This window comes from Papaver somniferum, chromosome 8 (genome assembly GCF_003573695.1).
Source record: "Papaver somniferum cultivar HN1 chromosome 8, ASM357369v1, whole genome shotgun sequence".
Taxonomy (NCBI): domain Eukaryota; kingdom Viridiplantae; phylum Streptophyta; class Magnoliopsida; order Ranunculales; family Papaveraceae; genus Papaver; species Papaver somniferum.
Genome location: NC_039365.1, coordinates 155,178,635 through 155,192,292, shown reverse-complemented (window position 1 = coordinate 155,192,292; position 13,658 = coordinate 155,178,635). Strand labels below are relative to the sequence as shown.

The window sequence follows — 13,658 nt, the reverse complement described above, 5'->3', positions numbered from 1 at the left end:
TCTAGAGAATCAAAGCTCATATTCTCATAGGAAGCGGCCCCACTTCCTCATTCAGATAGGTGAGTTTCCATAAAGAGTGTTACTGCTACGCCCCACTTCAATCTTAAATTGAAACTATAGAACTCATTAAGACTTATTAAAAGTCATCCTTCACATGCAGTCACACTATCACGTCTACACCATAGGAAAGGGATAAAGAATGAAACTCTCTGATAGTGTTTACCTTTACCCACCACAAATTAGTTATCTCATTCGAAACCTTGATCTTGGGATCTCCAGCCAACAAGGTTGAGTATCCTTCATGGAAAGTTTAATTTATGAGCTTAAGCCCCATCCCCTCGATGCATTTCTAACTATCTCTTTGGAAAAACCTTTCTTCAAAGGTTGTGCGATATTCTCCTTGGACTTTATCCAATCAATGTAAATAACGCCGATTGATATTAGTTATTTTTAGCTATAACTATTATAGCTTGGCTAACACAATGTATAGATATAGCTGGCACAGGCCTATGCCAGAGAGGAATGTCTTCTAAAAAGTATCTTAGGCACTCGTGCTTGAGCAATATATCTCGTGCTTTATCTAACGCAATACTCTCAGATTCCATAATGAATTGAGCAATATATGTTTTTCTGAAAATCTACCAAAAACAAATCCTCTTGCTAGAGTGAAATCATATCCACTCGTAGACTTAGACTCCTCTGAGTCAACTATCCAGTTTGCATCACAAAGTCCCTCAAGGACAACAAGATACCTTTCATAAATCAAATAAAAGGTAATAGAGTATTTTAGGTACCATAATACTCTACTAAGTTCATCCCAATGCTCTTGTTCTGGACTACAAGTATATATACTTAACTTACTCACAATATAGGCAATGTCTGGACTCTTACAATTCATTAAATTCATCAGACATCCGATAACTCTTGAGTATTCAAGTTAAGATACTCTACTACCCTTATTTTTCTTGAGTCTAGAAGAATAATCGTACGGAGTACAAGCAGGCTTACAATCACACTGATTATATCTCTTAAGCACAAAATTCAACATAATGAGAACGACTAAGACTATAAATATTAAATTATCTTTTAATCCTCATCCCTAAGATTACATCAAAATGGCCTAAGTCTTTCAAGTCAACGTTCTCATTCAGCGCATCTTTTTAGTGGAATTAATCACATCTATGTTTGTATCAAGTATAAGCATATCATCGACATACAAGTATACAATCACACAGGCATCCTTAACAAGTTACTTCTAAATATACTTGTCAGATTCATTAACTTAAATCCACCACACATTATTACATGATCAAATTTTCCATATCACTGTTTACGTGCTTATTTGGAACCATACAAATATTTGTTCAACTTACAAACTTTGTCTTCATAACCTTTCACTACAAAGTCCTCAGGTTGTTCGATGTAAATTTCTTTATCTAATTCACAGTTTTAGAAAAGTTGTCTTAACATCCATCTGATGTATCTCCAAGTTGTTTATGGAAGCAATATCAATTAATATCTCAAGAGAAGTAATTCTCGTCACAAGTGAATAAGAATCAAGGAAATCTACACTTTATTTTAGTTTATAGCCTTTAGCCTTTAGCTACCAACTTAGCCTAATATTTTTCCACAGTTCCATCTACCTATAATTTCCTCTTAAAGACTCATTTACATCCCATGGTCTTACTCCCTGGAGGTAAACTAGAAAGCTCCCAAGTATGGTTTTGATGGACTGAGTCCATTTCAATAAATGAAGCTTCTTACCAGAATGGGGTTTCAGTAGATATCAAGGCTTCTTTACAAGTCTGTGGCTCAGACTAAGATAGGCATGTTATGAAGTCGGTTTCATAATAAGTCTCAAGTCTAATTGTTTTACTTCTCTTAAGCTCAACATCAACTTCATCTTCCTTTAAAATAAGTTCTGACTATTTGAAAATAAATCTAGGGGATCAACAACACATCTCTGATGAGGTACAGGTTTAAGAATAAATATGCTCAAAGAACTCAACATCCCTAGATTCCGTAACAATATGCACACCAAAGTCTGAAATATCAGAACACACAACCAAAAATCTATATAAGTATACTCAGCATACCTATATGAAGACACAATCAACATTTTTGGTTTCTATCTAGTTCTTTTAGGAAGAGGAATGACAATCTTAATCAAACACCCCCACACTTTGACGCATTCATAAGAAGGTCATCTACCTTTCCATGAATTATATGAAGTTTCATCTGATCCTTATGAGGGTACTCTATTCACTATCCAGGATGTACTTAGAGCACGACCTCCACCACAAGTTGGCAGTTAATCCTTTAATCACATGACATATATCATCTCCTTAATGGTTCTGATCTTACGTTCAACTATACCATTAAACTACGGTGAAAAAGAAGGTGCAATTCCTATATGAATTTCATACTTTCCATCACGTTCAGACCTAACCCTTTTAGTGGTAATGTATACTTCACCTTCAATTTCAAGTTTACACTCTTAAGGCTTCTAACGCATCAACCTTATCCCTAAGCAAGTATACAAGATAGTACCTCGTACAATCATCTACGGAAGTTATAAACCATCTTTTACCACAGTGGTTTTGGGTTGAACTCATGTCAACTAGGCCTAACTGAATTAATTCTAAAGGCTTAGAATTACTCTGAGCATTTGTGCTAAAAGGTTTTAAAGCATATTTTGATTCTACGAAGATTTAACTTTTGTGTTCAAAATCCAAACTAAATAGGGTACGCAGCCTATGCTAGCCAGTTAAGCATTGACTTATAAGTTTACGGTTCCAAGTCTACCACGTAAAACAATCAATCACACAAAGAAAGAACAAGAATCAACTATGTTCACATCATCAATTTTTCCGTTAAGCTTATATAGACACAAAGTCCTAGAACTCTTGCTTAAAAAATCACTGCCTAGTTACAACAAGTTTTCCAGATTCAATTAAGATCTTAAATCTTTTTCCATCTACAACAGAACAAGATACAAGATTTTCGCATATGCTCGGAACATGAAAACTTCATTCGATGTGAGAATATTACAGATATGATCTTCTGCTCGACCTTTTCCTTTTATGCAACCTCTATTGCAGATGAGTTACTCAAAAAGAGTTTCTCGACATCCCCTATCCTCTGATAGGAGGTGAACAGGTCTTTGTTTCAAAAAAAGTTTTTGGTGGATCCAGAGTCCACCCACCAATATCTTACATTGGTTATTAAAATAACTTCCGACATCATGCCACTGAAGTCGATCTATTTGTTTCAACTAAATTAGCATTAACTTTCTACTTATTAAGGTTTTTACGTTGTCTACAATTTACTGCCATATGGCCAGGAATTTACAAACATAAAAAATCACCCTTAATTAAAGTAATGCTAGATTCAGGTTTATGAAACATACTTTTCTTATGAAGACCATGCTTAGAGTTGCGCTCGATGTTTTCACCTTTTCCAGCTTTGGAAGATTTGTTTCCAACCACATGTGCCTATTAGCCATATCCCTTGGAGATGACACCCTAATTCACAAACCACAATTCCAAATCGGAAAGTAAAATATGAGTTTTGAAGATAACATCTATATATACAAACTTTGTTTGAATCACCATTTCAAAAAACTCATGGTTACCCCATAAAAACTACTTCAGTTAACAACAAATTTCTGCTCGCCAGAATTTTTCAGGAACGTTTCTCTGTTTTGTAAAATATCAAAAAAAATACTTTTACAACTCCAAATATTCTGAAATTTTGCGTGGATAACTATAAAGATGTCTACTACATTATGTACAAAGGGTTCGACAAAATTCCTTTTAGGTTAAGAGATAAACTCGAAACTCTACCGCTGACCAAAAATTCGTTTTTTTTGTTTTTCACTCCACAATTAACATCCATGATTATTACAAATTATAATGTCTTAAGATTGTTGGGTGCAATAATCAAAAACATAGAAAAATCAAATAAGCAAAAGTTATTAATACTTAGCTCCTTTATAGTGGAAGTGATCGATTGACAAAACGAACGAGCTTCCCATATCTCCACAACAGCAACAAGGCAAAACTTTGGAAAAACAGAGTGAGTCACGTGTTCAACACGCTGCCCTTAAGACATTAGCGCCCGGCTACACTCAAGAGTGATGTTATAACCCTCACATGACGGATATCTCCAGGATAAAACACCCTAATACACCTACTACTAGCATATGTAGTAGATGCTCAACTTGAGCTTGGCAACTCCGAAAAAACCGTTAAGAAAAATCGCGGACGTTAAAGAAATCACCATAAAATATTTTCCCTTGGGGGTCTCTAAAAAATAGAGAATCCCCTTTCCCACAAATTTTACAAAAGTAGTAAATTTGTTTATATAATTGACAAATACAACTTAAGAAGAGGAACACCCCGATGTGTGACTAAAAATCTTATATGGTCTCTTAAAACAACTAAAAAGTGGAAACTCCACGGTATGAGACTAATAAGTTTTTCATTCACAAGAAAACAATAAATTATAATTTTTATTAAAACTTTAAAAAGCATATTTTATTAATCGTTTTCCAATAGATTGACCTGTCACATATAACATCACACAAATAATACAAGCTCGGATGAAACCATCTGAAGGTACCTAACATTATCGCGTTTAACATGTTAACTATTAAGACTAATTCTAACTACTAATTAGTAACCATAACATCTCAAGTTTGAATCACACAATTATGGCTTCTGTTAGTAACCGTTCTTTCATTCTAGTGCTGATGGCTGGGATTTACTGCAGAAGTCTGCAAGATCCCACTGTTTTTTCCAATGCCACCCTTGCAGAGGGGACACAAAGCAATCTTCTTCAACCATTTATCCACACAATCCGCATGAAAGAAATGGGCACAGGGAAGCTCCCTCAGTTTTTCGTTGTCTGCATACTCTGCTAAGCAAATGCTACATACCTACGCAGTAAAAGAGAGAGAGACAATCAGCAGTAGGCTGCTAGCAGACTTTCCAGTAAGATGGATGCTACCAGAGGGAACTTGCCACAGTTAAAAACAATTGGGTGGAAAGTAGAACAAACGATAAAGAAGTTTGCAATTATCAACAAATAGTAGGTGTTTGCTCAGTCACCCTGTTAAGATGTTTGTAGCATCAAAAGTTATTATCGTCATCTACCCATAGATAACAAAAAATACTAGTTTTTGGGACTGAGGGCAGTATAGTTAATCTCTGAAATAAAGAATGCGGATTAGGTCCTAGGTGTGGCCATTTGGACAATGCAGACCAGGAGGATGTGACAGGTAAACTAGATGACAACTAATTGGAATGTCAAGTGAAACTGAAACTCAGTGACCTTAAATAAAATTATAAGTCAAAATATCTGAAGAGAACTTACTACATCTTCCCCTAAGATGATGCGCTCTTTTACGGTGCCAGCTGCTACGGTCCCACCACCCTCCCCTACTCCTACCGCATTGATGCCCCAATCATCTCCATTGGTGTCCCACCACCCTCCCCTACTCCTTCCATATGTTGGTAAAACATTAATGTTTTCTGCCGCAGCTCCTCTAATATGATTCGCATCTTCATGGAAACCCAGAAAATCTGTACAAGGCAAGCAGCAACAAATTGCATATACAAAGGGATACCAAATACTGCAAATCTTGAGGAAGAATCTACTCAACCTGTGGGAAAAAAAGATTTTTTTTAACGCTTTTCACATAAAGGCCTCATTTTGTCCAGCTTTAAGTTGATTATGGTTTTCTCTTTGTTTTCATAAAAGGGTCCGTAAATTATTTAAGTTGAAGTTCACTGAAGGAAGGATGTGAACGCAAATGTCCGGACAGAAGAAGGATATTGGCCATTACCTGTACAAGCTGGGTTCCTCAGCTGAAGAAGAGTGCCCATTAAATCCTAATATCCAGATATTGCCAACGAAAAGCCACACCACAAAGAAGAAGTGTGATGCTATCGTGAACTGGTCTACTAGCACATTGACCCTGATTATCAAAATAAGCTGCATTTACTAAATCACAAAACTTCCTAAAACAGATCAACAACTTGAAAATAAAAAGATAAATCTCTAGAGCTGTGGAAGGACTGTGCAATGAAATGACATTAAAATCATTAAGTAACTATAGAAAATTAAAGCAATAACAGACAAGGAACATTAGAACTGAAGGGTCCTGGACATCTAGTCTGCTTGCTGGTTTGCTGCATCAAATATTGACGACACTTTCACTAACGACGGATTCGGCCATCTTGAGAGTGATACAGATCATGCATGTTTTCCTACAGCTCATTTGAATCTGCATTCATCCTTAACACTACTCTATTGTCAAAACAATTGACAGGGCTACTTCAAGTCCGCCTGTTGGTTTGTTGCGCCAAATATTGACACTTCCACAAACTACGCGAATTTAGCCATCATAAGAGTGATACAAAATATGCATGTTTTCCTACAGTTTATCTAGATCCTAATCCTTAACACTGCATTATTGTTAAAATAATCCATAGAGCTACTATATGTCACTTACCAGCTTGACGCATTTGATTCATTGGAAAGTCTATGTACCAGTTACCGCAACAAAGATTAGCGGAACCACTGAAGTACAGAGGTACTTCGTAATTTTTACAATAAAAATGAACCAAAAGAACCAATATACCAGTTAAACAGCGTTATTAATTCTGAACTTAAAATTTCCAACAAACAGAAATCAGTAACCCAGGAGAGGCAAGGACACGAAAAATTGAAGAACTCATGAACCTAACAGTTACTAGGTAGTATAGAAGGCGATGATCTGCTCTACCAGAACAACAATAACATTACCTTGCACTTATTCCCACGCTTTCAGCATTTCTTGCAGATGAAACAGCAGCTTGGCTATCCTCCTCATCCGTGGCTCGCAAAACTGAAGTAGCCGCAAAAGGAGAAGGTTCAGGAGCAGGATTATTCCGGGGGGCATCTTGGCGTGCTTGTGTCGAATCTTGTTCAGTACCCTGGTTGCGGTGCAAAAAACGCCAATACAGAAGAGGAAGGGTAGCAACACATGCAGATGCATGACCAATAACCCATGCAGACAACGAGACTTGAGGTTTCACATGCCTCGATAAAGATAAAACAATGGCAGAGGCAATAATCTGACTCAAAGTAAAAACTAGCTCAATCAAAATCCATCTTCCATTACTGAACCGACGGCCATACCCTTCTCTTCTCCTTGCAAACGAGGAATTTCTAGAGTTTGCACCATTAGAAGAAGCTAAAGAAGATTGAGGAACGGACAACTCAATGCTAGAAGAAGCTCCTTCTTCATCTTGATGTCGGTCTGGACTAGGAGAAGAAGCATTTGACCTCCTTTCAATGCTAATAATGTGGTCCGCGTCACGATTATCTGACCTCTCCATTTGCAACATGTGCCTATCAGTTTGGCCTTCAAAGAATGGTTCCAGCAGGGGAACGACTATCTAAGTCCACAACCAAAATTGGTAGGAATGAATCTGCGCAAACAACAGTAATGAGAACCCCGCTCTTATCAAACTGTTCTAGACTATTGTTTTGATGCAAATAATGCATTTGACCACCAAACTTCAACACCATAAAGAACTGAACTTAATTGGATGGGTTCACCTATAATTATTTACTCTGGAAAAAAGGAAAAATAAAAGAAAAGAAGATATCATAGCTTACATAGTGCCGAAATTTGCTTAACACAAACAAGTGCAAATTGCATTACTGAAATTTCACAATTCCAACAAATAAATCCACTGAAAACCATTATTCATCATTGCAGCCTAATCAAAGAAAACCCAACTAATACTTCCAAATACATAATACATAATTATTCAGTCACAATCCCCTCATCCATCACCAGATAACCCCCTACTTAGTCAAACATCCTAAGAGACACCTAAAAACCAATCCCCCAAAACCGGTTAAGAATCATAACAAAGCATGCATACCCAAAACCCTCATCATTTCATAAATAAGAGATATTAGTCAGGGAAACCTCAATTAAACCAAAATTACACAAAACGCAGACTAAATTTCAAGCTCATCATACAATTCTCTCATCTCATCTCTTTAACGAAACCCTAGTTTCCCGGAGTGTACAAGAAACACGATGGACTGAAAAAGTAGCAGTAAGTAGTTCTCAACTGATCAAACTCCAAAACCCATCAACCAATTACATCATCAAACAACATAAAAATTTACTAACAAACCCAGGTCATAAACAATCCACAGTCAAATTATACCTCAAAAAAGAAAACAGAAACAAAAAAAATCAAAGAAAATGGGGAAGCACAAGTGTTTACTAACCCATTAGACTGTGAAATACAACAAAAATGAAGATGAAACTGCGACAGATATTTCTAATTCTTCTTCTTCTTGAGATAAGTAGTTTCAGCTTTCGACCCTAGTTTTGCTTCGACTACTCTTCTTCGACTGCTCCTCTTCTCTAAATTTTTCCCTTCTCAATTTTCTTTTTCAGTTATGAGTTTCCCTCCCGAGTTTTTTATATTAATTTTAATTTTTTTACCCTGTAGGGAAAATGTTAACATAACTGCTAATTGGACACCAGATTTCTTTGGGGGTTGCTTGATCCGGTGGGTAAGATTGTTATGTGTTGTACGGATTAGGTTACCCCAAAGAACTTTGGTACCCTCATTAGCAGTATTGTCAGTTTTTAATTATTTTACCCTCTACTTTTTAGAGGTAAACATATTCAGGTGTTCATTGTACATTTTGATTAAGATATATGTTTAAACATTTTTTCCAACCTATGGGAGAAGCCGATACTCGGAACCAATATTTCTTAAGAACTTGTGGGATTCATCGACCTGTAACATATCACATCACACAAACAAGACAGGCTCAGATGAATCCATCTACAGGCACCTAATATTATCACATTTAACATGTTAAAAATTAAGACTAATTCTAACTACCAATTAGTAACCATAACGTAACATCTCAAGCTTGAATCACACAATTATGGCTTCCGTTAGTAACCCTTCTTTCACTCTAGCGCTGATGGTTGGGATTTGCTGCAGACGTCTGCAAGTTCCCACTGTTTTTCCCGATGCCACGCTTGCAGAGGGGACACGAAGCATTTTTCTTCAACCATGTATCTACACAATCCACATGAAATAAATGGGCACAGGGAAGCTCCCTCAGTGTTTCATCATCTGCATACTCTGCTAAGCAAATGCTACATTCCTACGCAATAAAAAGAAGGAAGAGAGAGAATCAGCAATATGCTACTAGCTGACTTCCCAGTAAGATGGATGCTACCGGGGGGACTTTGGAATGCTAAAACAAGGGGTGTAAAGAACAACAAAAGATAAAGAAGTTTGCTATCATCAACAAGTGTATCTGTTTGCTCAGTCATTTAGTTAGGTCATTCCTAGCATACGGATTTATAGATATAATTATATTCTTTTTATTTGGGCTTGTTTGCGCGATCATCAGCCAATCCAGGTGAAACCGACACTCAGTGACCTTAAAATAATACATCAAAATGCTTGAAGAGAACTTACTGCATCTTCCCCTGAGATGAGACGCTCTTTTTCGGTTCCAGCTGCTAAGGTCCCACCACCGTCCCCAACTCCTTTCACATTGGCGTCACGATCATCTCCATTTCCATTCTTCTTCAATTTGAACTTGTATATTGGTAGAACATTTATGATTTCTGCGGTAGCTCCTCTAGTATGATTCCGATTTTCATGGAAAGCCAGAATAATTGTACAAAGCAAGGTGCAATAGATTATCATGTATGCCCAGGGGTACACAACACAACAAATCTTAAGAAACAACATGCAGAACCTGTGGGAAAAAATAATATTTTTTTAACACTTTTCACATTAAAGCCTCATTTTGTTTAGCTTTTTGATCAAGGTTATCTCTTTTTTATTATAAAAAGACCCGTAAATATTTAGTTTGAAGTTCAAAGCATTGAAGTGAATGCAAGATCTGGACAGAAGAAGGATATTGGCCATCACCTGTACAAGTTAGGCGCCTCATCTGAAGAAAAGTGCTTTCCATGTATAAATATCCAGAGATTGCCAACAGTAAGCCACAACAAAGAGAAGCAGTGCGATGCAAATAAACAGAGAGTGACCCTGATTATAAGAAAAAGCTTTATTTATTAAATCACAATCAAATAGATCAACAGTTACAAAATAAAAAGATAAAAGCTAGAGATGCAGAAGACTGTGCAATGACATGATATGAAGATCATATAGAAATTGACAAAAATTTAAACAATATCATGTGTGATTTCTTAAAGAACAGACAAGCTGACAGTCGGCTTGTTGCACCACATATTGAAACTTTCACAAACTATGGAATTCGGCCATCTTGAGAGTTATACAGATCATGCATGTATATTCATCCTTAACACTACTCTATTGTCAAAACAATCCATAGGGCTACTACGAGTCTGCTTGTTGGTTTCCTGAACCAAATGTTGACACTTTCACAAACTACATGGGCAAGTACTCAGTTGAATTTAGCCATCTTGACAGTGATACAAATCATGTATTTTTCCTACAGTTTATTTAGATCCCCAAATTCATTCATAACACTACCCTTTTTGTTAAAACAATGCTTAGAGTTATTTGTCACTTGGCAACTTGATGGTTGGAAAAGTCTATGTACCAGTTAGCGCAAAAGATTAGTGAAACCACTGAAGTATAGAAGTACATTGTAATTGTTACAATAAAAATGAACCAAAAGAACCACTACGCTAGTTATTCAGTATTACTCATTAATTTAGAACTTAATATATTTCCAACAAACAGAAATCAGTAACCTAGGAGCATTGAACCTAACAGTAAACTAGGCAGTATAGAAGGCTATGATTTTCTCTATAATAACAACAAGAACGTTACCTTGCGCTTATCCTCACGCTTTGAGCATTTCTTGCAGATGAAACAGTTTGGCGAGCCTCCTCATCTGTGCCTTGCGTAATGGATATAGCCCCAAAAGGAGACGGTTCAGGAGGAGGATTATTTTGGGGAGCATCTTGGCGTGCTTGTGTCGAATCTTGTTCAGTACCCTGGTTGCGGTGCAAAAAACGCCAACACAGAAGAGGAAGGGTAGCTACACATCCAGATGCATAAACAATAGCCCATGCAAACACTTGACGGTCCTCATGCCTCGATAAAGATAAAACAATGGTGGAGGCAATAATCTGACTCAAAGTAAAAACTAGCTTAATCAAAATCCATATTCCAGAATTGAATGGGTTCCTGCGCCGGCGGCCAGACCCTTCACTTCTCCTTGTAAACGGGGAGTTTCTAGAGTTTGCACCATTAGAAAAAAGCAAAGATGATGGAGGAGTGGGCAGCGCACTGCTAGAAGAAGCTCCTTCTTCATCATGATGGCGGTCAGGACCAGTAGAAGAAATATCAGACCTCCTTTCAATGTCAATAAGGTGGTCAGCGTCACGAATATCTGACCCCTCCATTAGCAACGGGGACCTATCGGTTTGGCCTTCAGAGAGTGGTTCCAATGGGGGAACGGCTATCTAAGTTCACAACTAAAGTTTGTAGGAACGAACCTGCCTGCATAGAACAGAAGTAATGAGAACCCGCTTTTATCGAACTGTTCTAGACTACCGTTCTGATACAAATAAAGAAGATGATCACCAAGCTAATGATTGCAACTTGAACATCAAAAAGAACTGAAATTAATTGGATGCTTTCACCTATAATTATTTACTCTGAAAAAAGAAATAAGCTATCACACCTTATATCAGTGCCGAAATTTGTTTAACACAAAACAATTTCAAATTGCATTACTGACATTTCAAAGAAAACCCACCTGATAACTTCCAGATACACAACCCCCTCATCTATCACCATATAATCTCCTACTTAGTCAAACATCCCAAGTGACACCTAAAAACCAAACCCCCAAAACCGGTTGAGAATCATAACAAAGCATGCATACCCAAAACCCTCAACATTTCATAAATAAGAGATATTAGTCAAGGAAACCTCAATTAAACCAAAATTACACAAACCCCAGACTAAAATTCAAGCTCATGATACAATTCTCTCAATGTCTTCAACCAAACCCTAGTTTCCAGGAGTGTACAAGAAACATGATTGATCGACTGAAAAAGTAGTAGTAAGTAGTTCTCAGCTGATCAAACTCTAAAACCCATTAACCAATTACATCAACAAAGAACATAAAATTTACTAACAAACCCAGATCATAAACAACACACAATCAAATTATACCTCAAAAGAAAGCAGAAACAAAAAAAATCAAAGAAAATGGGGAAGCACAAGAGTTTACTAACCCATTAGGCTGTGAAATACAACAAAAATGAAGATGGAACTGAGACAGATATTTCTGATTCTTCTTCTTGAGCTTGAGATAAATAGTTTCAGCTTTCGACCCTAATTTTGCTTCGACCACTCTTCTTCTCAAAAAAAAATCCCTTATCAATTTTCCCTCCCAAGTTTTTTATTTACTTTTCTAAAAATTTACGCATGAATCCTTTTCGAACTAATAATAATAATATAATTTAATTCAGCTGCTAATTGGGCACCAAATTTCGTGGGGGTTGCAAGATCCAGAGGTTAAGATCGTTTGGTTTTTGTATGTGGATTTGTTAACCCTCAAGCAGTTTGGTAGCAGTGCAGGCAGTTTCCCTTTATTTTTTTACCTTTACTACTTTGATTTTTTATTTTTTATTTTTTTTTACAGTTGGTCACTGATGGTATAAGGTTGATTGCCTTCATATCACTTTCAACAGTGCTATTGCTTCCATAGCCATTTGCCCTTAGGTATCCTATCTTATGCATTTTTACTGGGCCACATAAATTCTTTGGGTAATGTGTCAAATCGAAATTGTTTGTATATATGGCGTTATTAGAACCAGATTGCACGTTGCATTAAGGTCGATCAGTCCTCGAATTAAGATCCAAGGAAAGAATCGCATTCTAGCTATTTGAATGCAAGTTGTGGCAAATTCTTACGGCACAAAATAAAGAGTCATAGCAACTAAATATGAACCTGTCAAACTTACTTATATGCGAGTCAGAATTTAATCGTAAAAGACTAAGTGATCTATTAGATCAAAGATAAACATTTAATTTCATGAATGAAGATGACAGCAGAGTCTTCATAAATTTTCTCTTCCACCTTCTCCTCTTTGCTAATGTTATATATATATATATATCTTACTCTTCCTGATCTTTATCAAATTTCATTGTCTTAACAATCTCTTGTTTTTACTGTTGAAGGATCGACCTCCTTAAAAACGCTGGGAATATTGCGGATGTGTCATTCTCTTACGACAATGATGGAACTTTGGTGAGAATAGTCCATGTTGAGTTTGCAACTAAAGAAGCTGCAAAGGAGGTAGCCTTCCCAGCTTGTGCTCCAGAAATAGTCGAAAATTTTGTAGTTGAATTCGAATATCTTTACCATTATTTGCAGCCAGTAAAGTCGAATGGCCTTGCCGACCAAACAAGAAATATAGTTGAATGCCCAAGACCCAATACTCTTTCCTGTTCGACTTGCCATTGTTCATGAAACCCTTTTCATCCAAGGGATTGATACTTCTTCTGGAATTGACCAGTATTAGGAGATATGTATTCACTGCATATATTGTATATATTGTTATATATTTTCTTAGTTATGAAAGATATTTATTAAATGTA

General features: G+C 36.6%; 2 protein-coding genes across 7 annotated transcripts; both read right to left on the bottom strand.

Moving 5' to 3' along the window:
- Positions 1-5,466: 5,466 nt before the first annotated feature.
- Positions 5,467-8,442, bottom strand: LOC113306836 (E3 ubiquitin-protein ligase At1g12760-like; the record flags this gene model as incomplete). The annotated part of the gene is made up of 4 exons (XM_026555750.1): positions 8,299-8,442; positions 6,811-7,478; positions 5,849-5,980; positions 5,467-5,665 (listed from the first exon to the last, which is right to left on the bottom strand). Coding segments are annotated over exons 2-4 (915 nt in total), but the record flags the coding sequence as incomplete, so codon positions are not given.
- Positions 8,443-8,703: 261 nt separating this feature from the next.
- Positions 8,704-12,600, bottom strand: LOC113303620 (E3 ubiquitin-protein ligase At1g63170-like). Of its 6 annotated transcripts, none has more exons than XM_026552659.1 (6): positions 12,290-12,600; positions 11,806-11,882; positions 10,872-11,546; positions 9,981-10,100; positions 9,519-9,804; positions 8,704-9,198 (listed from the first exon to the last, which is right to left on the bottom strand). In XM_026552659.1, exons 3-6 carry the CDS (start codon positions 11,447-11,449, stop codon positions 9,004-9,006), a joined length of 1,179 nt encoding a protein of 392 aa, XP_026408444.1. In that variant the 5' UTR covers positions 11,450-11,546; positions 11,806-11,882; positions 12,290-12,600; the 3' UTR covers positions 8,704-9,003. The 6 variants fall into 6 exon arrangements, with proteins under 6 accessions (XP_026408444.1, XP_026408446.1, XP_026408449.1 ...); XM_026552661.1 differs by having other exon boundaries at positions 10,872-11,542; XM_026552664.1 differs by lacking the exon at positions 12,290-12,600 and adding an exon at positions 12,008-12,027 and having other exon boundaries at positions 10,872-11,542.
- Between the last annotated feature and the right edge of the window lie 1,058 nt (positions 12,601-13,658).

Excerpts from the sequence above, each read along its gene's own strand:
- LOC113303620 (XM_026552659.1), bottom strand. The coding sequence starts at position 11,449 with ATGGAGGGGTCAGATATTCGTGACGCTGACCACCTTATTGACATTGAA. Across the intron at positions 10,101-10,871 it reads AGCGTGAGGATAAGCGCAAG|GGTCACTCTCTGTTTATTTG; the intron begins GTAACGTTCTTG and ends TCTTATAATCAG. Across the intron at positions 9,199-9,518 it reads TCATCTCAGGGGAAGATGCA|GAATGTAGCATTTGCTTAGC; the intron begins GTAAGTTCTCTT and ends TTTATTGCGTAG.